We start from the raw sequence: 23,482 nt of genomic DNA, 5'->3' as shown, positions 1-23,482 counted from the left end.
ACAGTCGGCTGAGCACTGACACACTCATCTCACATGTGGGGCTGGAAACCGCTGGGAAAGCGCCTGGGGGGGGTGTGGGGGTGATGTAAAGGGTCGTGGGGGGGGTCGGGGGGGGTGGTGCCGGAGGGATTTGGGGGTCTGCAGGAGCCCTGGCCATCCCCGGGGCGTCGGGGCGGCGTTGGGGCCCCCTTGGTGCCACCCCCCGGAGCGGATTTTTGGGCTGAGACCGCCACCTCCTGGGAAGCCACGCGCGGCTTCGCGCTCCCCCGCGATGGGGGAAACTGAGGCACGGGACGGGGGGGGTGGGTCATCACCCGCCTCCGCCTTTGCGACGGGGCCTTCTTTATTGTGGGACCTACAGTAAAGCCGTTTCAGGCATTTGCCCGGGCGGGGAAACTGAGGCAGGGACACCCCCCCCACACCTCCCCCCCCTTTTCTCCATCAACCCCACGCTCGCGCCGCTGGCACATTTTGGGTGAAAATAACGCAGAATCGGACAAAATACACAATCTACCCCCCACACCCCGGGGATGCCTCCCCACTTTCCCCCCCTCCTGCGTTGGGGGGGGATAGTGCTCAGCCCAGTCCTCCCAGTCCAACCCAGTAGAGGGCACCAGTAAACCCAGTTTGGGGCCTTTTGTGTGCCCCCCCCGCCCCGTGCTGGCGGCGGGGGGAGGGTGGAGGAAGGGGAGGAGGAGGAGGAGGCGAAGGCCGGGTGCGGGGGGGATTTAAGGGCTCGCGGTCCCCCCGGCCCGGCCTCCTCCCGCCGCCCAGGAGGGACGTGGGTGTCGGCACCCAAGTTTGTGCGGGTACGTGGGTGTCCCCCCCCCCGGTAAGGACCCCCCGGGGGGAGCGGGGGGTCGGGGGGGGGTCGGGGGTGCGATGAGGACACGGGGGTGTGATGGGGACAGGGACATGTGGGGACACGGGGGTGCGATGGGGACGTGGGTGTGCAATAGGGACACAGGGGTGTGATGGGGACATAGGGGTGCAACAGGGACACGGGGGTGCGATGGGGACACGAGTGTGCAACAGGGACGTGAGGGTGCGATGGGGACGTAGGGGTGCAACAGGGACACGGGCGTGTGATGGGGACATGGGTGTGCAACAGGGAGACGAGTGCAATGGGGACGTGGACATGGTGATGGGGACACGGGTGTGCAACTGGGACATGGGCATGTGGTGGGGGCATAGGCATGTAGCGGGACATGGGTGTGCAACAGGCACACGGGCGTGCAACAGGGACATGGGAGTGTGGTGGGGACATGGGGATGCAGACACGCAACAGGGACGTGGGCATGAGATGGGGACACAGATGTGACAGGGACATGCCATGGGGCCACGGGATGGGGCCAAGGACATGGGATGGGCACACGCGTGATGGGACACGGGCATGCAACGGGGACAGGGACACGGCCACGCGGTGGGGACCCTGACGTGCAATGGGGACACGGCCACACAACGGGGACCCCGCTGTGCCACGTGCCGGTGGGGGCCGTGCCACCATCCCCCCGCCCTGGGTGGGTGCCAGCAAGGTGGGACCAGTGGCCGGAGCGGGATGGGGGGGAGGGGTTGAGCTGGCACGTCCCCATGGGGTCACCTCGGTGAGCACGCGGGGAGGGGACATTTCCCTCCCGTCCTCGCTTGGCCGAGCCCCGGGGGCGAAGGTCTCAGTGGGGAAACTGAGGCACGGGGCGGGTGCCTCCACCTCCAGCTCTCTCCTATCCAGTACCCGCTCAGCACCGCAGGATGAAGGCTCTCCTCCTCATCCTCCTCGCTCAGCTCTGCTCGCCGTCGCTGGTCCCCGGTAGGTGAGGTTGAAGGAAGGGGGGGGCTTCACCCCAAAAGTGGGTGCTGTTGGGTGCTAAGGACCCTGGTTCCCCCCCCCACCCTGCAGAGAGAGAGAAGGACCCCGAGTTCTGGCGGGGGCAGGCGCAGGACGCCCTGCGGGACGCGCTGCGCCTCCAGCGCCTCAACCAGAACGTGGCCAAGAACCTCATCCTCTTCCTGGGCGACGGTGAGACGGGGGCACCCACCCCGCGCTGGGGGGGGGCGGGTCGGGGGCTGCGATGAAGTAGGTGCTGGGATAAATTGGGTGCCGTGAAAAGCTGGATGCTGGGATAAAGCGGATTTGCAAAAAAATGGGTGCTGCGGTGAAGTGGGTTTGCAAAAAGTTGGGTGCTGCAATAAAGTGGGTGCTGGGATAAACTGGGTGCTCTGATAAAGTGGGTTTGCAGTAAGTTGGGTGCTGCAGTAAAGTGGGTGCTGGGATAAACTGGGTGCTGCAATAAATAGAATTTGCAAAAAATTGGGTGCTGCGATAAACTGGGTTTGCATTGAACTGGGGGCTGAGATGGGTGGGTGCTGGGATAAAGCGGGTGCTGCGATGAAGTGGGTTTGCAATAAGTTGGGTGCTGCAAAAAATTGGGTGCTGGGATAAACTGGGTGCTGGGATAAAGTGGGTTTGCAAAAAGTTGGGTGCTGGGATAAACTGGGTGCTGGGATAAATTGGCTTTGCAAAAAATTGGGTGCTGCAATAAAGTGGGTGCTGTGATAAATTGGATGTGCAAAATATTGGGTGCTGGGATAAACTGGGTTTGCAATCAATGGGTGCTGCAATAAAGTAGGTGCTGTGATAAAGTGGGTTTGCAAAAAGTTGGGTGCTGGGATGAACTGGATGGTGCAATAAACTGGGTTTGCAGTAAGCTGGGTGCTGCAGTAAGTTGGGTGCCGCGATAAAGCGGGTTTGCATGAAGCTGGGTGCTGGGATGGACTGGGTGCTGTGGTAAATTGGATGTGCAAAAAATTGGGTGCTGCGATAAAGCGGGTGCTGCAGTAAAGTGGGTTTGCGAAAAGCTGGGTGCTGGGATAAAGTGGGTTTGCAATAAATCAGGGGCTGCAAAAAATTGGGTGCTGGATAAATCGGGTGCTGGATAAACTGGGTGCTGGACAAAGTGTCTTTGCAACAAGCGGGTGGCGGGCTGAGCCGGGTTCCCCGCGGCGTTGTGTGCCACCCGCGCGGCGAGCTGGCCGGCGCTCGGCGTGGCGCTGATGGGTGCCGCGCAGGCATGGGCGTCTCCACCGTCACGGCCGCCCGCATCCTCAAAGGGCAGCTGCAGAACCTCAAGGGCGAGGAGGGCTCCTTGGAGATGGACAAGTTCCCCTACGTCGCCTTGGCCAAGGTGAGCCCCCTCCCCACCCACCCACCCACCCGTGGGTGACGCGATGCCCGCCGCGAGATCACGGGCAGCCGCCAGCGACCGCCGAACCGAAATGAGGTCAGGGCTGGGCGCCGGGAGCTGGCTCCGCTGTCCCGCTCGCCGTGCCAGGGTCTGGCCCGTGGGAAACGGGGAGGGGGGGTGGTGGCAGGATGAGGCCACCCGGGCGTGGGAAGCCACGGGACATCCCCCCCGCCCCCGGCCCCGAGGTTCTTCTGGGGTCGTTTTGTTGAACAAAAAGTGCTTTTTGGATCATGGAATTAAAACTTGGAAGTGTCGGTTGGTCACCACGGTGTCCTCTCACCCCACGGGGGGATGCTGGTGGTGGTGGCATCTCTCTTGCCCCTGCCTGAAAACGAGCTGAGAAAAGGTTAAAAGGGTGAAAAAGGAGCGAGGGGGTGGTGGGGAACGATGTGGGGGGAGTCAAGGGGCAAATTGGGGGGTGAGGGGCAAAAGAGGGAGCATAGGAGGGATGGGGAGCTCCAAGGTGGTGATGGTGAAGCCCCAAGGTGGGGGTGGTGGTGGTGGTTGTGGGGATGATGATGGTGGTGGTGATGAGATGGTGGTGGTGATGATGGTCGTGATGGTGGTGATGATGGTGGTGGTGGTGGTGATGGTGGTAGTGATGACAGTGATGGTGGTGGTGGTTGTGGTGACAGTAATGGTGATGATGGTGGTGGTCATGATGGTGGTGGTGGTGGTCATGATGGTGATGATGGTGATGGTAATGGTGGTGATGGTGGTGGTGGTCATGATGGTGGTGGTCATGGTGGTGGTGGTGATGATGGTGGTGGTAATGGTTGTGGTGACAGTAATGGTGGTGATGATGGTGGTGGTGACGGTGGTGGTTTATTTATTTCCTCCTCTCCAGACGTACAACACCAATGCACAGGTGCCCGACAGCGCGGGCACAGCCACCGCCTACCTCTGCGGTGTCAAAGCCAACGAGGGGACGGTGGGCGTCAGCGCTGGCGTCACCCGTGACCGCTGCAACACCACCAAGGGCCAGGAGGTGACCTCCATCCTCCGCTGGGCCAAGGATGCAGGTGAGGGGCTGGTGGGTGCTGGAGGGGTCACGAAGTGGTGGGTTTTTTGGGTGTTCCCACCGTCGTCCCCTGATTTCCTGGTGCAGGCAAGGCGGTGGGCATCGTCACCACCACGCGGGTGACCCACGCGACGCCCAGCGCCGCCTACGCCCACTCCGCCAACCGTGACTGGTACTCGGATGGAGAGATGCCCCCGGACGCGCTGGAGGGCGGCTGCAAGGACATCGCCCGGCAGTTGGTGGAGAACATCCCCGACATCGAGGTAGAGATGGGGACAGGGCCACCAGGGGTGTGGGCTGGAGCCACCCACGGACAGGAGCAGGGCCGTGGATAGATATGGGACCAGGACCACCCATGGGTGCAGGGCTGAGACTCCCAGTAGATGTTGGGTGGGGACCACTAGTGGGCAAAGAGCCAGGACCTGCAGTAGATGTTGGGCTGGGACCCCCAGCAGATATGGGGCCAGAACCACCAATGGGTGCAGAGCAAGGATCCCCAGTAGATACGGGGTCAGGACCACCGATGGGTGCAAAGCCAAAACACCCAGCAGACATAGGACCAGGACCACCCTTGGGTGCAGAGCCAGGATCCCCAGCAGATGTGGAACCAGGACCACCAGGAGCCCATAGGTGCAGACCTAGGATCCTCAGCAGATGTGGAACCAAGACCACCCATGATTGCGGTACTGGAATCCACAGCAGATGTAGGACCACGACCACCCATGGGTGCAGACCTAGAACCCCCAGCAGATGTGGAACCAGGACCACCCGTGGGTGCAGAGCCAAGATCCCCAGCAGATGTAGGACCAGGACCACCTATGGGTGCAGACCTAGAACCCTCAGTAGATATGGGACCAGGACCACCCATGGGTGCACAGCCAGAACCCCCAGCAGATGTAGGACCAGGACCACCCATGGGTGCAGACCTAGAACCCCCAGCAGATGTGGAACCAGGACCACCTGTGGGTGCAGAGCCAAGATCCCCAGCAGATGTAGGACCAGGACCACCCATGGGTGCAGACCTAGAACCCTCAGTAGATATGGGACCAGGACCACCCATGGGTGCACAGCCAGAACCCCCAGCAGATGTAGGACCAGGACCACCCATGGGTGAAGAGCCATGATCCCCAGCAGATGTAGAACCAGGACCATGACCACCCAGAGGACCAGCCCCCCAGCCCTCAAATCCCCCTTCCCCCAGCTCTTTCCTCCAACATCTCATCCCCCAAACCCGTCCGTTTTCCCCCCGATTCTGCCCCCGGCTGCGGATTTACGCAGAAATTCAGCCCTCAAAATAAATATTCTTCTGTCCTTCAAAATAGCCCCAAAGCAAAACATCTCAGCCTGTTATTTAGCCCTTTAATAGCCTCTTTTTCTGGGTTTTTTTATATATATTTTTTAATTTCAATATAATTTTAACTCTGTCCCAGGCTGGAAATAATTACATAGCGGGGAAAAGACATTTTTTTTTCCCCTTTTTTTTTTTTTTCCCCGCTTAATAATTTTGGCGGCGGCGTTTTGGAGCTTTATAATTCGCCCTCGGCACGGAGCGAGGGGGGAGGGATCTGAAAAAAAAAAAAAGAAATAAAAGAAAATTGAAAAAAAAAAAAATCTCCGCTGGGTTATAAATACCAGAAGCCAAATAACGGGAGATCCAAAGCAAACAGCGGGAGCTGCGGGATGGGGCTCCGCTGCGGCGGGTTCAGGCGGGGACCCCGACGTGGAGCATCCCACAGATGTGGGGCAAAAAAATCCAACCAAAATCTTCCCCAAACAAAAAAAAATTTCAAAAGAGCCAATTTGCTGCTGGAAATGGTTATTTCTGTCCTCGGTTTTGACGAATAGGGAGAGATTCAGGGTTATTTTGAGCGAGGTGAAATTCCGTGGGGTTTGGGGTTGGGTTTGGGGGGGGGGAGGGTGTTTTCCTGGACATCCCGCTTGTGCCTCGTTGGTTTTGGGTTTTTTTTCCTCCAGTTAAACCCAAACTGGAGGGGGGAAAAAAAAATATTAAAAATTAATTAAGAATTCAATATTTACTAATGAAGAAAGAATTCCAAATTAAGAATATTAAGAAGGAATGAAAAATTAAGAATATTAAGAAGGAATGAAAAATTAAGAATATTAAGAAGGAATTCAAAATTAAGAATATTAAGAAGGAATGAAAAATTAAGAATATTAAGAAGGAATGAAAAATGAAGAATATTAAGAATGAAAAATTAAGAATATTAAGAATGAAGAAATAAGACTATTAAGACAGAATTTAAAAAAAAAGAATATTAAGAAAGAATTAAAAATTAAGAATATTAAGAAAGAATTTTAAAATGTGGGTCCCTCCCCCCGCCTTCCGCAGGTCATCCTGGGCGGCGGGCGCAAATACATGTTCCCCAAAAACGCCAGCGACGTGGAGTACCCGCACGAGGACAAACACCGGGGCACCCGCCTCGACCGCAGGGACCTGGTGCAGGCGTGGCACGAGGCCAAACCCCCCGGCAAGGTGATGAGGACCCTTATTTATTTTTTTGGGGGGGGGGGAGGATGATATCCCCCCTGTAACCTTCCGGAGCCGTTCGTGGAGAGGGGAATGTTTTGGGGGGCTCCCGGGAGGCTGGTGAAGGTGGCAGGGAGGTGGCAGCTTGTCCCGTGTCCCCAGGTGGCCAAGTACGTGTGGCACCGGCGGGACCTGCTGGCGCTCAACCTCAGCCGTGTCGACTTCCTCTTGGGTGAGTCCCGGTGCCCGGGGGTGTCCCGGTCTCAGGCGGGTGCTTTGGGGGACCCCTGACCTGTCCCGGGGTGCTGGGACAGCTGGAGTGGCTGGTTACCCCCGGGGTGGTGGTACCCACTGAGGGATGCTGGTACCTTCCCAGGGATGCTGGGATCTCCATGGGTATCCTGCCCTGGGGCTGCTGGTACCCCAAAAGGATGGCGTTACCCCCTGCCAGAGGGATGCTAGTACCTCAAAGAGATGCTGGTATCTCCAAGGGCACCACACCCCTGGGGATGCTGGTACCCCAAAGAGATGGTTACCCCCTCAAGGATGCTGGTACCCCCAGGGGATAGAGTTACCACCCCCAGGGGTGCTGGCACCCACCCTGGGGATACTGGTACCCCAAAAGGATGCTGGCACCCCCAGAGCATGGTGTTATCCACCCCAGGATGCTGGTACCTGCCCTGGGCATGCTGGTACCCCCTCCCCAGGGATGCTGGCACCCCAAGGGATATTGGTACCCACCCTGGGCACTCCACCCTGAGGATGCTGGTACCTCAAAGGCATGCTGGTACCCCCGGGCATTGTGTTACCCACCCCAGGATGCTGGTACCTGCCCTGGGCATGCTGGTACCCCCTCCCCAGGGATGCTGGTACCCCAAGTGATGCTGGTGCCCACCCCGGGGATGCAATTTTCACCCCCTGGAGATGCAATTGCTGTTTTTTGGCCCATGTCACAATTCCCCCAGCGCCACCGGGGCGGCAGGATTCGGCTGGGTGTGAGGAAGGAAGGGCTGGGAGCATCCCCTGGCTCTGATCTAATCGTCCTGCATCCGGAGAAAACCTTGAGCCAGCAGGAGAAGCGGGCGGCGGGGCTGGATTTGGCCCATTTGGGGGGATTTGGGGGGATTTTTTGGGTGGGGAAAGGATGTCCCCTCCAGTGTCACTGTCTCCCCAGGCCTCTTCGAGCCGGGTGACATGGTGTACGAGCTGGACAGGAATAACGAGACGGATCCGTCCCTCACCGAGATGGTGGCCGTGGCCATCAAGATGCTCCAGAAAAATCCCCGGGGGTTTTTCCTCTTGGTTGAAGGTGGGGGAAAGGCGGGGGGGGGGGGGGAGCAGTATGGGGGTGCAAAGGGGGAGTAAAGGGGGTGATGGGGGATGTGAAAAGGGGGATGAAGAGGGTGATGAGGGTGAAAAATGGGGGGGGCAAAGGAAGTGATGGGGGTGCAGAAAGGGAGGATAAAGGGTTGATGGGATAAAGGGGTGATGGGGGGGCAAAGGAGGGGATAAAGGAGGGGATAAAGGGGATAATGGGGGAGAAGTGGGATGTGAAAAAGGGGGGGAAAAGGGGGTGATGGGGGGTCAAAGGAGGGGATAAAGGGAAGGATGGGGGTGCAAAGGGAGAGTGAAGGGGAAATGGGAGTGCAAAGGGGGGATGGGGATGCAAAAGGGGAGTCATGGGGGTCAAAGGGGGATAAAGGGGGTGATGGGATGCAAAGAGGGGGATAAAGGGGGTGATGGGGTGAAAAGGGGGGCAATGGGGGTGATAGGAGTGCAAAGGGGGGGGATAAAGAGGCGGATAAAGGGGAGGGATGCAAAAAGAGGGGATAAAGGGGCAGTGGGGGTGCAAAGAGGGGATAAAGGGGGTGATGGGGTGAAAAAAGGGGGGGATAAAGGGGGGGATAAAGGGGCAATGGGAGTGCCAAGAGGGGATAAATGGGCTAACGGGGCTCCAAGGGGGATACAGGGGGGACGGGGGGTGCCGAGGGGGGGTCCCCTCGACGGGCACTGGTGAGCAGTGGCGGGTGCGGCGCAGGGGGCCGCATCGACCACGGGCACCACGAGGGGAAGGCGAAGCAGGCGCTGCACGAGGCCGTGGAGCTGGACCGCGCCGTGGGGCTGGTCACCCGCCTGACGTCCCCCCGCGACACCCTCAGCGTCGTCACCGCCGACCACTCGCACGTCTTCACCTTCGGCGGCTACACCCCCCGCGGGAACCCCATTTTCGGTGGGTCCGCGGCGAAAAAAATGGGGGGGAGGGGGGGAATGACCTTGGGGGACCCCTTGGGGACATCTCAGGGACATCTCGGGGACCCCGTCGCCAGGTCTGGCGCCGATGCAGAGCGACGTGGACCGCAAACCCTTCACCTCCATCCTCTACGGCAACGGCCCCGGCTACAAAATCGTGGCAGGCGAGCGAGAGAACGTCTCCGCTGTGGATTTCGGTGAGCGGCATTTTGGAGGGGGGGGGGGTTGGAAAAAGCAAAAAAAAAAAAGCCAAAAAAAAAAGCCAAGAAAAAAGCCCCCCAAAAAAAGCCCAAAAAAAGCCAAAAAAAGCCCTCCAAAAGCCCCAAAAAAGCAAAAAAATAATGCCTCAAAAGCACCATAAAAGCCAAAAAAGCCAAAAAAAAGCCAAAAAAAAGGCCAAATAAAAGGCAAAAAAAGGCAAAAAAAAAAGAAAAAAAAAAGAAAAAAAAAAGGCAAAAAAAAAGCAAAAAAAGGCCAAAAAAGGTCCCAAAAAAGGTCAAAAAAAAGCCCCAAAAATGCAAAAAAGCACCAAAAAATGCAAAAAAAGCGCAAAAAATTGCCAACGAATGCCAACGAACGCCCCCAAACGCCCCCAAATGCCCCAGAAAAGACAACTTGAAGGTTATTTTTTTTTTAAAAAATCCTTTTTTTGGTTCTTCTTCGGTTCGCCCGCCCAGCGCACGCCGACTACCAGGCGCAGGCGGCCGTGCCGCTGCGCCAGGAGACGCACGGCGGGGAGGACGTGGCCGTCTTCGCCCGCGGCCCCATGGCACATCTCCTGCACGGCGTCCGCGAGCAGAACTACATCCCCCATGCCATGGCCTACGCCGCCTGCATCGGTGCCAACCGGGCCCACTGCAACGCCGCCGCGCGCCCCGCCGCCTCCAGCCTCCTGCCCTTCCTCGCCCTCCTCATCCTCCTCGCCTAAACCTCTCGGAAACCACCGCCCAGGGGGAAATTGATTTTGAATTCTTCCCTTCTTTCATTTTTTTGTTGGTGTTGGTGGGATTTATTTTTGGTGGTTGTTTTTTTTTTTTTTTTGGGGGGGGGCAAGAGGGATTAAAAAGACTCGGCGGAGCGCCCCGCAAGCGGTGTCGTGCCGGGAGCTGCCTCTGGAAATCCCAAAATTTCCTTCGGCTATAATTAACGGCGGCGAAGCCACCGCGGGATTTGGGATGGGAGCCGGGAGGCCTCGGCGGATCAGCCTTCCTCCCCCTCCCTCCTCCTCCTCCTCTTTGAAGGGGACATTGATGGGGCCGGGGCCCCAAACGGCCCCCGCTGCCCCTTGGGCTGAGACCCGACGCCGGCGCCCAACTCATCGCACGAGTGGGAACCCAGAAACCGCGCGGGGAGGGGGGAAAAAAGGGAAAAATTAACTCGCCGGGTTAATTTATCGCCAAAATGTGTTTTTTTTGGGGCGTCCTGGGTGATTTGTTTTGCTTTGAAACCCTCGGGGTTAAGGCAATTTGCTGCCGCGGGGCGGGGGTGGGTGCTGCGGGGGGCGGGGTGGGGTGGGGGGTCAGGGCTGGGTGTTGCAGGGAGGGGGGGGGTGAGGGGTGGGACACGCCCCCTTCATTAGGGTTGGGTAATTGGGGAGGGTAATTAGGGGAGGGGAGGGGTATTTAGGGGAGAGGTGGGGTATTTGGGGGGGGGGGGGGCTTGCAAAGTGCTGGGAAGGGGGGGGGCGGGGAGGGCTTGAGGACCTGGGGGTGCAAATGGTGCTTTGGGGGTGCAAATGTCCCGGGTGCACGTGCAAAAGGCACTGTGCGCGTGCAAATGCCACTGTGCATGTGTGGGCAGTGCTTTGCCCGTGCAAAACGTCCCCGTACGCGTGCAAATGTCACCGTGCGTGTGCAGACGGTGCTTTGCATGTGCAAAACGTCCCCATGCACGTGCAAATGTCACTGTGCACGTGCAGACGGTGCTTTGCACGTGCAAAATTCACCGTGCACGTGCAAATGCCACCGTGCATGTGCGGGCAGTGCTTTGCCCGTGCAAAACGTCCCCGTGCGTGTGCAAATGTCACCGTGCTCGTGCAGACGGTGCTTTGCACGTGCAAAACACCCTGTGCGCGTGCAAACGTCACGGTGCACGTGCAAATGCTGCCCTGGCCGAGCAAACACCACCTTGCACACACCAGTGTCACCGAGTGTGTGCAGACGGTGCTTTGCACGTGCAAAATTCACCGTGCACGTGCAAATGTCACCGTGCACGTGCAAATTTCGTGCAAATGTCACCGTGCACGTGCAAACGGTGCCTGGCACGTGCCAAACCACCCTCTCGTGCACGTCCAAGTGCTTCCTCACCTCTGCAAACACCACCTTGCCCGTGCACCCCCCCCAGCTGCATCGTGCATTTGCACCCCCAAAACCCCACCAGCCCCCCCCCCCCCCCCCCCCCCCTCATTTTTTATTTTTTATTCATTTACCAGTTTTCTACAGAAATCTCCACTCCGGTGGCTTATTAACCAGCAAACTTTGGAGCGGTGCCGGATTTTGGGGAGGGGGGGGGGGGAGGGGGGGAGCCCCCCCACTTCGCTCACCGCCCTTTGCACCCGCGTCGCCGTCACGTCCCGCCCCCCAAAAAAACCCCACGGTCCAACCGCTGGCGCTGGCGCTTCCCAGAAACCAGGCGGGTCCCAGCTATGTTTAACTGGTCCCGGGGTGCTTCGTGGTTTTTGGGGGTTCAAATGGGGGGGGGGAGGGGGGAGGGGGGGGCAACCACTTTTTCTTGGCCAGCGATTTGGCGCAAAGCCGGTGGCCACCACGGCCGCTGGCCAAATGCCGCTCCCGACGGCGGGTTGGTGGCCAGAGCCGAAAAAAGAAGCATTTTTTTTTGTGGTTTTTTTTTTTTTTTGGGGGGGGGGGCATTGCTTGCTACATTTTGGGGCCCCCCCAGCACCCTCAAAATAGAGCACAATCAAAGGAAGGCTTTGCTTAGTGTGGCTGCGGAGAAACCCCCAAATTTGGATAAACCACCCCAAAAAATGGAGGGGTTTAGGACCATGCAGAGCATCTGCCGCCCCCCCCCCGATGCTTGCGGTTTTGGGGACCCCCCCAAAATATCGGAGAGCCCCCAAAATATCGGAGAGCCCCCTCCCGCCCCCCGAATCCTCCCGCCATAGCGATAAATAAACTTTTATTTTATACAGGATTGACGGGAAACACACACACGATTTGGGGGGGGGGCTTGAAAAAATAAACTTCCCCCCCCCCCCAAAATTCCAGTATCTTACCCGTTCTGGAGCTTTTTAACCTTAAAATAAAGGGGGGGGGGGAAGGGGGAGCCCCAGTTTGGGTTTGCCCTGGATTTGAGCCCCCCCATCCTTTTTTTTGGGGGGGGGGGGGGGTGCTCAGGTTGACCATTTTTTGGGGGCCCCCATGTGGCATTGGGGTCACGGCGGATGGGGGGGGGGGGCTCTCGTGGTCTGTCAACCCCCTCCCCAAGGGGGGATGTGGGGTGCTGGAGATTGTCAGGGGGGGAACACCCTTCTTTTTTGGGGGTGCCCCCCCCAAATCCTGCACTGGGGATGATGGCTTCGGCTCCTGGCACGGGGGTGGCACAAGGCGGGGGGGGGTGAAGTGGTGACACCCCCATTCCTCCCCCCCCCCCCGAGGATTTGGCAGGAGGGGGGGGGTCGACTATGAGTCCTGTGGGGAGGGACATCAGTGGGCACCCCCCAGTATGGGTGCCCCCATTTTGGGGTGCACTGGGAGGGGGGGGCCAGCCTCACCGGGTTCTGGGGGGGCCGCTCCAGCTGGATCTTGATCTCGGGGCAGGGGGGGTCGGCAGGGTGGCGGCCTGGGGGGGTTGGGGGCAAAAAAGGGGGGGGGGGGGAGGAGGCATGAGTACCCCCCCTGCACCCAGCCCCATGGAGGCCTGACGCCCCGGTGATGGGCTACCTGGGGGGGTCCCGGGGGGGTCATCCGGCCAGGGGGGGTCGGGGAAGGCGTCACGGTGGGTCCCCGAGGGCGAGCGGCTCTCCTAAGGGTGCAGGGGGGGGGGTCAGCACCCCTATGACCCCCCCCTCCTCAGCACCCAGCTCCCCCCCGGCACCCCGGTACCCTGCCCGGCTCGCTGGGCTCCTCGGCGGCGCTGCCGAAGCTGCTGGCGCTGGAGGACGAGCGGGATAAATCCGGCGGCTCCGGCTTCTCGGCCCTGCCAAGGGACAGTCCCCAGAGCCACCCCCCCGCCCCACCCCGGGGACGGGTTGGCACCGCGCCGCGTGGCGCCGCCATGGCTCACCGCGACGCCAGGCTGGCCCAGGATGCCTCGTCCCTGCGGCATCCCGTCTCCGTGCCACCCCAACACATCCCTGGCGTGTCCCATCACGAGCCCACCCCATCCCCGTGCCACCCTGTCCTCATGCCAGCTCGTCCTCGGGATGTCCCATGCTCATCCCACCCTGTCCTCATGCTAGCCCATCCCTGGCATATCCCATCCCCATGCCACCCTGTCCCCACGCCGTCCCACCCCTGGGATATCCTATCCCCGTGCCATCCTGTCCCTATGCCATCCTGTCCCCAGGGTGCCCCATTCCCACGCCACCCTGTCTTCATGCCATCCCACTCCTGGGATGTCCCATCCCCATGCCACCCTGTACCCATGCCATCCCACTCCTGGGCTGTCCCATCCCTGCGCCACCCTGTCCCCACACCATCCCACTCCTGGGATGTCCCATCCCTGCGCCACCCTGTCCCCACGCCATCCCATCCCTGTGATGTCCCATCCCCATGCCACCTCATCCCGTCCCCAGGACGTCCCATCCCTATGCCACCCTGTCCCCATCCGACCCCGTCCCCAGGATGTCCTATCTCTGTGCCACCCCGTCCCCGTGCCACCCCGTCCCCATGCCACCCTGTCCCCATCCCATGCCATCCCACCCTGGGCTGTCCCAACCCCACTTCCCTTGTCACCACACCCACTTGTCCCTATGCCACCTGCCCCTGTGCCACCCCACCTCCACCACATGTTCCCCTGTGCCCAGGCCACCCAAGTGCCACCCTGTCCCTGTGCCACCCTACACCACCCCACTGCATCTCCCTGCTGCCTTGTCCCCGTGCCACCTCATCCCTGCAACATCCTGTCCCTGTGCCACTATGTTCCCTGGATGACGCTGTCCCTGTGCCACCCCAACCGTGAGTTGTTCTGTCCCATGCCAATCATCCTGCTGCCACCTCATCCCTGTGTCATGCCATCCCTGTGTCACCCACTCCCGGTGCCACTCTATCCTAGTGCCACTGCATCCCCTTTCTGTTCCATCCCAGTGCTCTCCCGTCCCTGTGTCACCCCAATGTCACCCCATCCCTGTGCCGCCCCATCCCAGTGCCACCCTGGCCCATTGCGTCCTGGTGCCACCCCAACTGTGTGCTGCCCCATCCCGGTGCCCTCTTGTCCCTCTGTCACTTTGATGTCACCCCATCCTGGTGCCACCCCGTCCCCTTGCTGCTCCATCCCAGTGCCCTCCAGTCCCCAGTGTCACCCCATCCTGGTGTCACCCTGGCCCACTGCACCCCTACGCTACACCATGCCTGTGCCATCTCGTCCCAGTGCCCTCCAGTCCTCATGTCACCCTAGTGTCACCCCATCCCAGTGCTACCCCTTCCCAATATCCACCCTGTCTCTGTGCCACCCCAGTGTCACCCTGTCCCCATGTTACCCCACGCTAGTGTCACCCACTCCTGGTGCCACCTCATCCCTGTACCACCCTGTCTTCATGTCACCCCATCCCGGTGCCATCCCATCCCCTTGCCGTCCCATCCCAGTGCCCCCAGTCTCTGTGTCACTCTGATGTCACCCCATCCCGGTGCCACCCTGGCCCATTGCACCACTACACCACCCCATGCTGGTGCCACCTCATCCTGATGCCCACCAGTCCCCATGTCACCCCAGTGTCACCCTGTCCCCATGTTACCCCACACTGGTGTCACCCACTCCCGGTGTCACCCCCATCCCTGTACCACTCCATCCCCATGTCACCCCATCCTGGTGCCAAAAAACTGGCCCATTGCACCCCTACGCCACCCCACACTGGTGCCATCTCATCCTGGTGCCACCTTGTCCCAGTGCCCACCAGTCCCCTTGTCACTCCAGTGTCACTCTGTCCCCATGTTACCCCACGTTGGTGTCACCCACTCCCGGTGCCACTCCCATCCCTGTACCACCCCGTCCCCATGTCACCCCATCCCAGTGCCAGCCCACGCCGGTGTCCCCCCCCGATCCCGGTGCCAGGTGCGGGACCTGTCGGGGTGCCGGTGGCTCTCGGGGGAGCTCTGTGTGGAACACGCGTCCTCGGCGGCGGCGGCGCCGTCCCTGGCGGGGGGAGGCGGCGGGCGCTGAGCGGCCCCCGGGCGGTGCCCCCGGGGTGGTGCCAGCCCCGGGCCCCGATCCCGCTCCCGGTGCTCACCTGCCGCCCGGTGCCTCCTGGATGCTCTCGATCCCGATGGCGCTGGAGCGGCGGGAGCCGAGCGGGCCGGGCCGCCGCCGCGACGGGCTCTTCCCGGGCACCAGCAGCGCCTGCGGGCGGCCGTTAACCGGGGGGGGGCACACACCGGAGGGGGGGGGGGGGGCACACACCGGAGGGGGGGGAGGGGCACACACCGGGGGTACCCACCTCTTCCACCGAGCCCAGCCCGATGGCGCTGCCGCGGCGTCCGCGCCGGCTCCCGGGCACCAGCAGCGACTGCGGGGGCACCGCGTCACCCGCCCCGGGGGGCACCGGGGGCACCGGGAGGGGCGGGGCCGGCGGGGGGAAGGAGGGGCGGGGGGTGGGCGGGGCTTGCGCGAAGGGGCGGGGCGCAGGTGGACGGGGCGTTCCCGTGAAAGGGGGCGGGGCTTATGGTAGGAGGGGCGACGTGGGGGCGGGGCTCTACGGGAAGGGGCGTGGCTGGCGCGCTTTAGGGGCGCGGCTTGCGCGAGAACGGGGCGGGCCCGGTCTCTGGAGGGGGCGTGGCCTCCCGGGGTGGGCGTGGCCTCAGCCCGGCGCCGGCAGCCGGGCTCGCCGGGCGGTGGGCGTGGCCAGCGGGATGGGGGCGTGTCCTGGGGGCGGGGCACTCACGCAGGCGGCCCCCGGGGCGCCGTCGGGGGCTCCGGCGGCGGCGACTGCGGCGGCGTTGGCGGCGGCGGGGGGGGGCGTTGGGGGGGCCCGGCGGGGTCCGAGCCCCACGGCCTCCAGGGAGGGGCTGCGGCCGCGCAGCGCCCGCTGCAAGGCCCCCCCCGCGCCCCGTCAGCAGCGCCCGGGCCCGCCGGGAGCCCTCGCCCCCCCGCCCCGGTGTCGGCGGAGGGGAGGGGGCCGCACCGCCTTTCCCCCCGCCCCCCCCCCTGCCCTTCCCCACCTTGAAGGACTCGAAGAAGCCCGGGGCGGCGGCGCCGTTGTCGGGGCGGTCGTCGTCGGGGCCGAGCCCCAGCACGGCCTGGCTGCGCGCCTGCAGCTCCTCGTGCAGCGTCTCCAGCAGCGCCGCGCGCGTCCGCTCCTGCGCGCCCGCACCGCTGCCGCCGGCTCCGCCCCCACGCGCGACACCCCCCCCGCCCCCCCCCCCCCCCCCCCCAACCCCCACAGCACCCAGGGGACGTGGCACCCACCCACTCGGCACCCGCTGTGTACAGCACCCCCGCACAGAACCCACATCACCCCGCGCCCCCCCGAGCACCCTGTGTACACCCACCTGCGCGCACAGCACCCACAACCCCCCTCCAGAGCACCCTGGGTACACCCACCTGCGGGCACAGCACCCACTCCCCCCCCCCCAGAGCACCCTGGGTACACCCATCTGCGGGCACAGCACCCACACACCCCACTCTGCTGCAGGCACGCCCCCCCCGTCCCTGCACAGCAGCACCCAGTGCGCACAGCATCACTGCAGGCACAGCACCCGTATGCGCAACACCCACATGCACAGCACCCACGGGCATGCACAGCATCACTGCAGGCACAGCACCCGTATGCACAGCACCCACAGCGTGCACAGCACCCACATGCACAGCACCCACAGACCCGTTGCATGCACAGCCCTGTTGCAGGCACGGCACCCACACGCACAGCACCCACATCATCCCTGCAGGCCCAGCACCCACAGCATGCGCAGCACCCAGGGGCATGCACAGCCCTGTTGCATGCACAGCACCTACCGTGTGCACAGCACCCACAGCCCCATTGCGTGCACAGCACTGCTGCGTGCACAGCACCCACAGCACTCTTGCAGGCAGAGCACCCACAGCACCCACATGCCCAGCACCCTCAGTGTGCACAGCACCCATACCCCACAGCACCCACAGCCCCAGCACCCACACCCCCACGCTGCGCCCAGTGCCCACACGCCCCACGCCGTGCCCCCGTTCCCCTCGAGAGGCGCAGCCCCCCAGCACCCACTTTGTGCCCAGCACCCAGCACCCACCTCCAGCTTGGCGAACTTCTCAGCCTTGTAGCAGGCGTACTCGGCGTTGATGAGCTTCGTCAGCAGGAACTCCTGGAACTCGGGACCCTGCGAGGGGCACCCATGGGTGGGTGCCACCCAGAGGACACACCCCCAACCCAAGCAGCACCCATGGGTGCTCACCTTCCTGAAGACGGCGGGGTCAGGCAACGGTGGGCCAAAGAAGGGCACGTCGTCGCGGGCGGTGACGGACACCTATGGCGGGTTGCGGGGAGATGGTGGGTGCTCACAGTACCCTATGGGGCTGGGGAAACTGAGGCACGGGGTGGGTGGCGGGTGGATGGGTGGTGGGTGGGTGTCACCTTGTAGAGGGTCCCTTGGGAGCCGCCCCGCTCCAGCTGCACCACCACGAAGGCGTGGAGGAAGTTGGAGGCGATCATGTCCGGGACGAAGGGGGTGTTCTCATCCTGGAAGACCACGGCCACGATGTCGTTGCCAATGTGACGCTTCCGCTGCAGCTGTGGGGACACGGGGGGGGGCACGGGGGGGGCACGGGAATGGGGGGACATGGGGGACAGGGGATGGTCACACCAGGGAGAGGCAAAGGGAATGGCAGAGCTTGTGTCCCATAAGTGCCCCCCAGCACCCATGGGTGCCGTAGGAGCCTCTGCACTCCATAGACACCCCCCAGCACCCACAGGGTGTACTGCTAGCCTTTGTGTCTCATAGGTGCCCCTCAGCACCCATGGGTGCCCCTGGAGGTTTTGCATCCCATAGACATCCCCCAGCACCCAGGGGTGCTCTGACAGCCCCCTGCATCCCATAGACACGCCTCCATCACCCATAGGTGCCCCAGGAGCCCCTGCACCCCACAGACATCCTCCAGCACCCATGGGATGTGCTGTTAGCTCTCTGTATCTCATAGATGTTCCCCAGCAAACATGGGTGCCCCTGGACATTTTGCATCCCATAGACACCCCCCCAGTACTCATGGGAGCCCCAGGAGCCTCTGCACCCCACAGACACCCCCCAGCACCCATGGGGTGTACTGCTAGCCTTTGTGTCCCACGCGCACCCCTCCAGCACCCATGGGTTCCCAACCAGCCCCTGCACCCCATAGACACCTCCCCAGCACCCATAGGTGCCCCCACCAGCCCTTCCACCCCATGCGGGCACCCCAGGACCCCTTAGACACCCCCATTCCTCTCCAAGCACCCATGTGTGTCCCCTCTCCAACCCGCCCCCCCCCCCGCAGCACCCTTGGGTGCCCTCACCTGCTGGGTGTCCCCCTCGGTGTAGGGCAGCTTGGTGGAGACGTGGAACATGATCTCCTTGTCGCGGAAGTGGCAGTAGACGGACTCGCTGCCCGTCTGCCCGTGGGTCACGTCCAGCCCCCCCCGGAACCTGGGTGGAGGGGGTGGGAACAGGCACCCTGAAGCTGGGGTCCCATGGGTGCCCCCCACCCACCCGCCACCCCGTCACGCACCCCTTGAAGTCCCGCAGCTGCACCCGTTGACCCAAGACCTCCAGGAATTCGGCGAAGGCCGGGCTCTCCTCCGTGGTGCCGAAAAGCTCCTCCTCGGAGGTCTGCGGTGGGGTGGGGATGGGTGCCAGCACCCACCGGGACCACACCCCCCACCCTCCTCCCCCCCCCCACCCCACCCCGTACCTGCCCCAGTTTTTGGTAGATGACCCCAAATTTGAAGTGGTTGCTGAGCACATGCTCGTCGAAGGCAAGGATGAGGCGGGACGCCTGCGGGGGCGGAGGTTGGGTGGGGGGCACCCATGGGTGCTCCTCCCCACCCCCTTCACCACCCCCTGTTCACCTTGGGGTAGAGCACGGGGTAGAAGCGATCCACGTTGACGTCCTCGCACACCAGCTGCGGGAAGGATAGGTGATGCGATGGGTTGCCCCAGGGTGGTGGTGGTGGGTGGGGGGAACCCATGGGTGCTGCCCGAGGTGTCGCACCCACCTTGGCCATCTGCACCACGTTGGGGAACTCGGCCAGGCAGGAGATGGGCACCACGTCGTGCAGGGTGCGGGTGCGGGTGCTGCGGGGCAAGGTGGTGGTGGTCAGGGTGGCCCCTTGCCCCCAGCCAGCACCCATGGGTGCCCCCTGGCACCCCAGCTCACCGCAGCAGCAGGTGGAGGTGCTCCTGCTCGTCGTACTTGAGGGAGAAGACGAGGTGTCCCAGCGCCGGGTCCAGGGAGTAGTAGTTGAAGTGCTCCTGCGGGGAGGGGGCCAAGCACCCGTGACCGTGCCAATGGGTGCTCAATGAGGGTAGGCACCCATGCCATGGGGCACCCATGCCCACGAGAACTCATATTTAAGGAGTCCCCATGCCCATGAACACCCATGCCCATGCAGAACCCATGTCCAGGAGTACCCATGCCACAGGGCACCCATGTTCCTGAGCACCCACGCCCATGAGCACCAACATCCATGAGTACCCATACGGTGGGGCACTCATTCCCATGGATCCACCCATCCTACAGACACCTGTAGGGTCCTCATGGCCATGGATACCCATGTCCACATGCACCCATGCCATGGGGCACCCAGGTCCTTGAGCACCCATAATCCTGAGTACCCATCCCCATGAGCACTCATCCCTACGGGGCACCCACACCTGCAGATACCACCACCTATGGAGCACCTACACTGATGGGCATACATGCAATGAGCCACCCATGTCCAGGAGCACCCATGCCACGGGGCACCCATGTTCCTGAGCACCCATATCCATGAGCACCCATATTTATGGACCCCCCATGACCATAAACACCCATGCCCATGCAGCATCTATATCCATGAGTACCCATGTGCATAAGCACCCATGCCATACCCATGCCCAGGAGCACTCATGCCACGGGGCACCAAGATTCCTGAGCACCCATACCCATGAGCACCCATATTTATGGAGCACGCATGCCCATGGAGCACCCATGCCCATGAGCATCCATATTTATGGAGCCCCCATGCTCGTGGAGCACCCATGCCCATGGAGTGCCCATACGCACGAGCACCCACACTATGGAGCCTCCATGCCCATGAACACCCACGCCTTGGGGCACCCGTGTTCCTGAGCACCCATATGCACGAGCACCCGTATTTATGGAGCCCCCATGCCCATGGAGCACCCTTGTCCATGAGCACCCATATGCATGAGCACCCACACCATAGGGCACCCAGGTCCATGAGCACCCATAGACATGAACACCCATGTTTATGGGGTCTCCGTGCCCACCCACACCCACGGGGGACCCACCCATGCCTGGAGCACCCATGGGGCCTCACCTTGCCCAAGAAGTGCTTGCGGTAGATCTTGGCCGTGTGGTTGCCCTCAAGCTTCGCCCGGGTGCTGGGTGCCGGGGTGGGGGGGGACTCGGGTGCCCCGCTCAGCTGGTGGTTGGTGCCCTCAATCCAATAACCCCCAAACTGCGGCAGGAGGATGAGGGGGAACGGCCCCTCCCGGCCCAGCACCTGCACCCACAACCCAGGTGGGTGCTTCAGCCACCCACCCATTAACCCACCCAGCCGCTCGCCCGCCCTTGCACCCATCTCTGGGGCAGAGTGGGTGCTCTACCTCGTGCACGCTGGGGTAGGGGATGTAGTCTTCCTCCGTCTGCAAGACAACGGGGTGGGTGAAAGCCATGCTAGCACCCATGGGTGCTGGGGTGGGTGAAGGCCACGCCGGCACCCATGGGTGCTGGTTGGGTGCCCCTGCTCCAATGACACCCACCTTGAGCGGTGGGGGGACGGCATGGCGCTGCTGGGCCATCCTGCTGCCCTGTGGGAGATGGGGGCTGTGGATGCAGGTGGAGGGTGGGCACCCTTGGGTGGGGAGCACCCACGGGGGCTTACCTTGGGGTGGGGGTGGCCGAGGAGGTGGTTGTGCTGGTTGGGGACACGTTTAGGTGGCCTGGAGAGGTCCAGGGGGGTCCATGGTGCTTCCTGGGGAAGAGGAGAGCTCCCTCACAGCAACTTGGCAGTGGCGTTACCCCTGAAGCCTACTGATGGCAACAAGCCAAGCACCACCCTGCTGGCTGCCGGGAGCCGGCAAATCAGGAGAGGCGGGTGCTGGGTCACTACATGGGGGGGGTTCCCGGCTGCTGAGGCCCCCCCACCCAAACTCATGGCACCCCCTCACCCCAGCCCCCCCCACCCCGAAGGGCGCCCCCTGCGGGCGGGAGGAGGCGCCGGGCGGGGCAGCACCACGGACAGCGGCGGGCACCGGCAGCGCCGAGCACCGCCCGGCACGAGGAGGGAGGGGACACGGGGACACGGGGACACGGGGACACCGGCCCTGGTGCAAACGGGTCGTCCCCCCCTTCCCCCGTGCAAACACACCCCAGAAGTGTGCGACCCTCGTGCAAGCACGGACCCTCGTGCAAACACGACAGGGCCCTGGTGCAAAAGTGACCCTGGTGCAAATGCCATCCTGGTGCAAATCAGCCCCGTCCCTGTGCAAACACGACCCTGGTGCAAGCACGACCCCCGTGCAAACATGAACTCGGTGCAAACACGACCCCAGTGCAAACACGACGGCGTGCGAGCACACCCCTGGGGCAAGTGTGACCCATCCTCGTGCAAGCACGGCCCTGGTGCGATCGTGACCCCCCGTGCAAACGTCACCTGGCCCCGTGCAAACCCAACTGCGTGCAAATGCGACAAAGGCCCACGGCCCCGTGCAAACACGGACCCTCGTGCAAACACGACCCTCGTGCAAACACAACCCTTGTGCAAACACGGACCCTCGTGCAAACACGACCCTCGTGCAAACACGACCCTCGTGCAAACACGACCCTCGTGCAAACACAACCCTTGTGCAAATACGGACCCTCGTGCAAACACGACCCTCGTGCAAACACGACCCGTCCCCGCACCCTCAGGGGCCGCAGCGTGACCCCGCCGGGCAGTGGGGCTGTGCGGGGTCCTGGGGGGGCTCCCCCGTTGCCCCCCCTCCCCAAGCACCCAAGGGGTGGGTATGTCCCGAGGAGGGGGGAGGGGCGGGTGCGTGACCCAAATGTGGGGCCTGGCTGAGGGGGGGAGGGGGGGAACATGGAGGGGCAGATTGGGGGAGCGGGCGGGGGGAGGGGCAGATGATGGAGCCGGGGGGGGGGGGGGGGGGCCAGAAAAGGGGAGGAGGGGCAGAATTGGGGGCGCCGGGGGGAGGGGCAGGTTGAGAGGGGTAATTAATGGGGGCGATATTGGGGGGGGGGGGCAGGTTAGAAGGTACATGGGGGGCGGAGACCCCCCCGCCCAGCCCCGGAGCATCCCCCCCCCCCCCCCCCTTCCCGGTGCTGCCGGTACCGGCGGCGGCTGAAGGTCACCGGGGGACGGGCCCCCCCGTCGGTGCTTGGGGGGTCTGGGGGGGGGGACACCTCCCGGTTCCCGGTCCCCGCGGCACTTACCGGGGCGGCGGCGGGGCCGGGGCCGGTACCGGAGCGCAGCCGGTACCGGAGCGGAGCGGGAGCCCCCGGCGCTGGCGGCGAGCGCGCGGCGTCACGTGCGGCGGGGCGGGGCGGCCCCTCCGGGGGCGGCTGATACCGGCAACCGGTACCGGAACCGCGAACCGGCACCGGGAGCTGACGCCGGTACCGGGGACAGCGTTCCCCTCCAGCCTGGGACCCGCCATCCCCCCCCCTATCCCTGGGACCACCCAGGGTTCCCCAAACCCCCACCCGGTGCCCCGGGAACCGTCTCCATCCACCCGCCCATCACCGGTACCCGGGTACCCACCGTCTGTCACCTGCACCCCCCCATCCTCCCCGTTCGGTACTGGGGGTCCCCTGCACCCACCCCTGGCACCCAGGGTATGCCCCCCTCCATCTGTGCACCCATCACTGGCACCCAGGGTACCCCCCCCCTGCATCTCCCTACTCCCCCTGCACCCAGCCCTGGCACCCAGGGCACCCCCCCACATCTGTCCCCCCACTCTTGGGATCCAGGGTACCCCTTCTACTCCCACCCTTGGGACCCAGAGTACCCCCCCCACTTTGTCCCCCAGCACCCAGGGTACCCCACCCTGCACCCAGCCCTGGCACTGGACCAGCCCCAGGGGAACCGAGCCAGCTGTGGGACACAAGCCCTGGGGGCACCAAGCC

The 23,482-nt window shown here is 62.9% G+C and overlaps 2 protein-coding genes across 2 annotated transcripts; one reads left to right on the top strand and one right to left on the bottom strand.

Moving 5' to 3' along the window:
• Positions 1–1,749: 1,749 nt before the first annotated feature.
• Positions 1,750–9,929, top strand: ALPL (alkaline phosphatase, biomineralization associated). Its single transcript, XM_086625494.1, has 11 exons — positions 1,750–1,807; positions 1,898–2,017; positions 3,067–3,182; positions 4,090–4,264; positions 4,351–4,526; positions 6,614–6,757; positions 6,914–6,983; positions 7,926–8,060; positions 8,790–8,981; positions 9,079–9,198; positions 9,679–9,929. The coding sequence occupies exons 1-11, from the start codon at positions 1,750–1,752 to the stop codon at positions 9,927–9,929; spliced, it is 1,557 nt and encodes a 518-aa protein (XP_086481620.1).
• A 2,700-nt stretch (positions 9,930–12,629) lies between these two features.
• RAP1GAP (RAP1 GTPase activating protein) lies at positions 12,630–21,162 on the bottom strand. Its single transcript, XM_086625732.1, has 21 exons — positions 21,118–21,162; positions 20,962–21,000; positions 20,673–20,858; positions 19,508–19,602; positions 19,347–19,425; positions 19,200–19,253; positions 19,043–19,126; positions 18,860–18,960; positions 18,648–18,777; positions 17,736–17,891; positions 17,557–17,628; positions 17,395–17,481; positions 16,336–16,473; positions 16,077–16,202; positions 15,615–15,683; positions 15,408–15,517; positions 15,242–15,313; positions 13,066–13,159; positions 12,904–12,985; positions 12,735–12,802; positions 12,630–12,651 (listed from the first exon to the last, which is right to left on the bottom strand). Exons 1-21 carry the CDS (start codon positions 21,154–21,156, stop codon positions 12,643–12,645), a joined length of 1,890 nt encoding a protein of 629 aa, XP_086481858.1. The 5' UTR covers positions 21,157–21,162; the 3' UTR covers positions 12,630–12,642.
• Between the last annotated feature and the right edge of the window lie 2,320 nt (positions 21,163–23,482).

This window comes from Tauraco erythrolophus, chromosome 23 (genome assembly GCF_009769465.1).
Source record: "Tauraco erythrolophus isolate bTauEry1 chromosome 23, bTauEry1.pri, whole genome shotgun sequence".
Classification (NCBI taxonomy): Eukaryota; Metazoa; Chordata; class Aves; order Musophagiformes; family Musophagidae; genus Tauraco; species Tauraco erythrolophus.
Note: the sequence above shows the minus strand (reverse complement) of the source record. Positions and strands in the feature narration are given on the sequence as shown.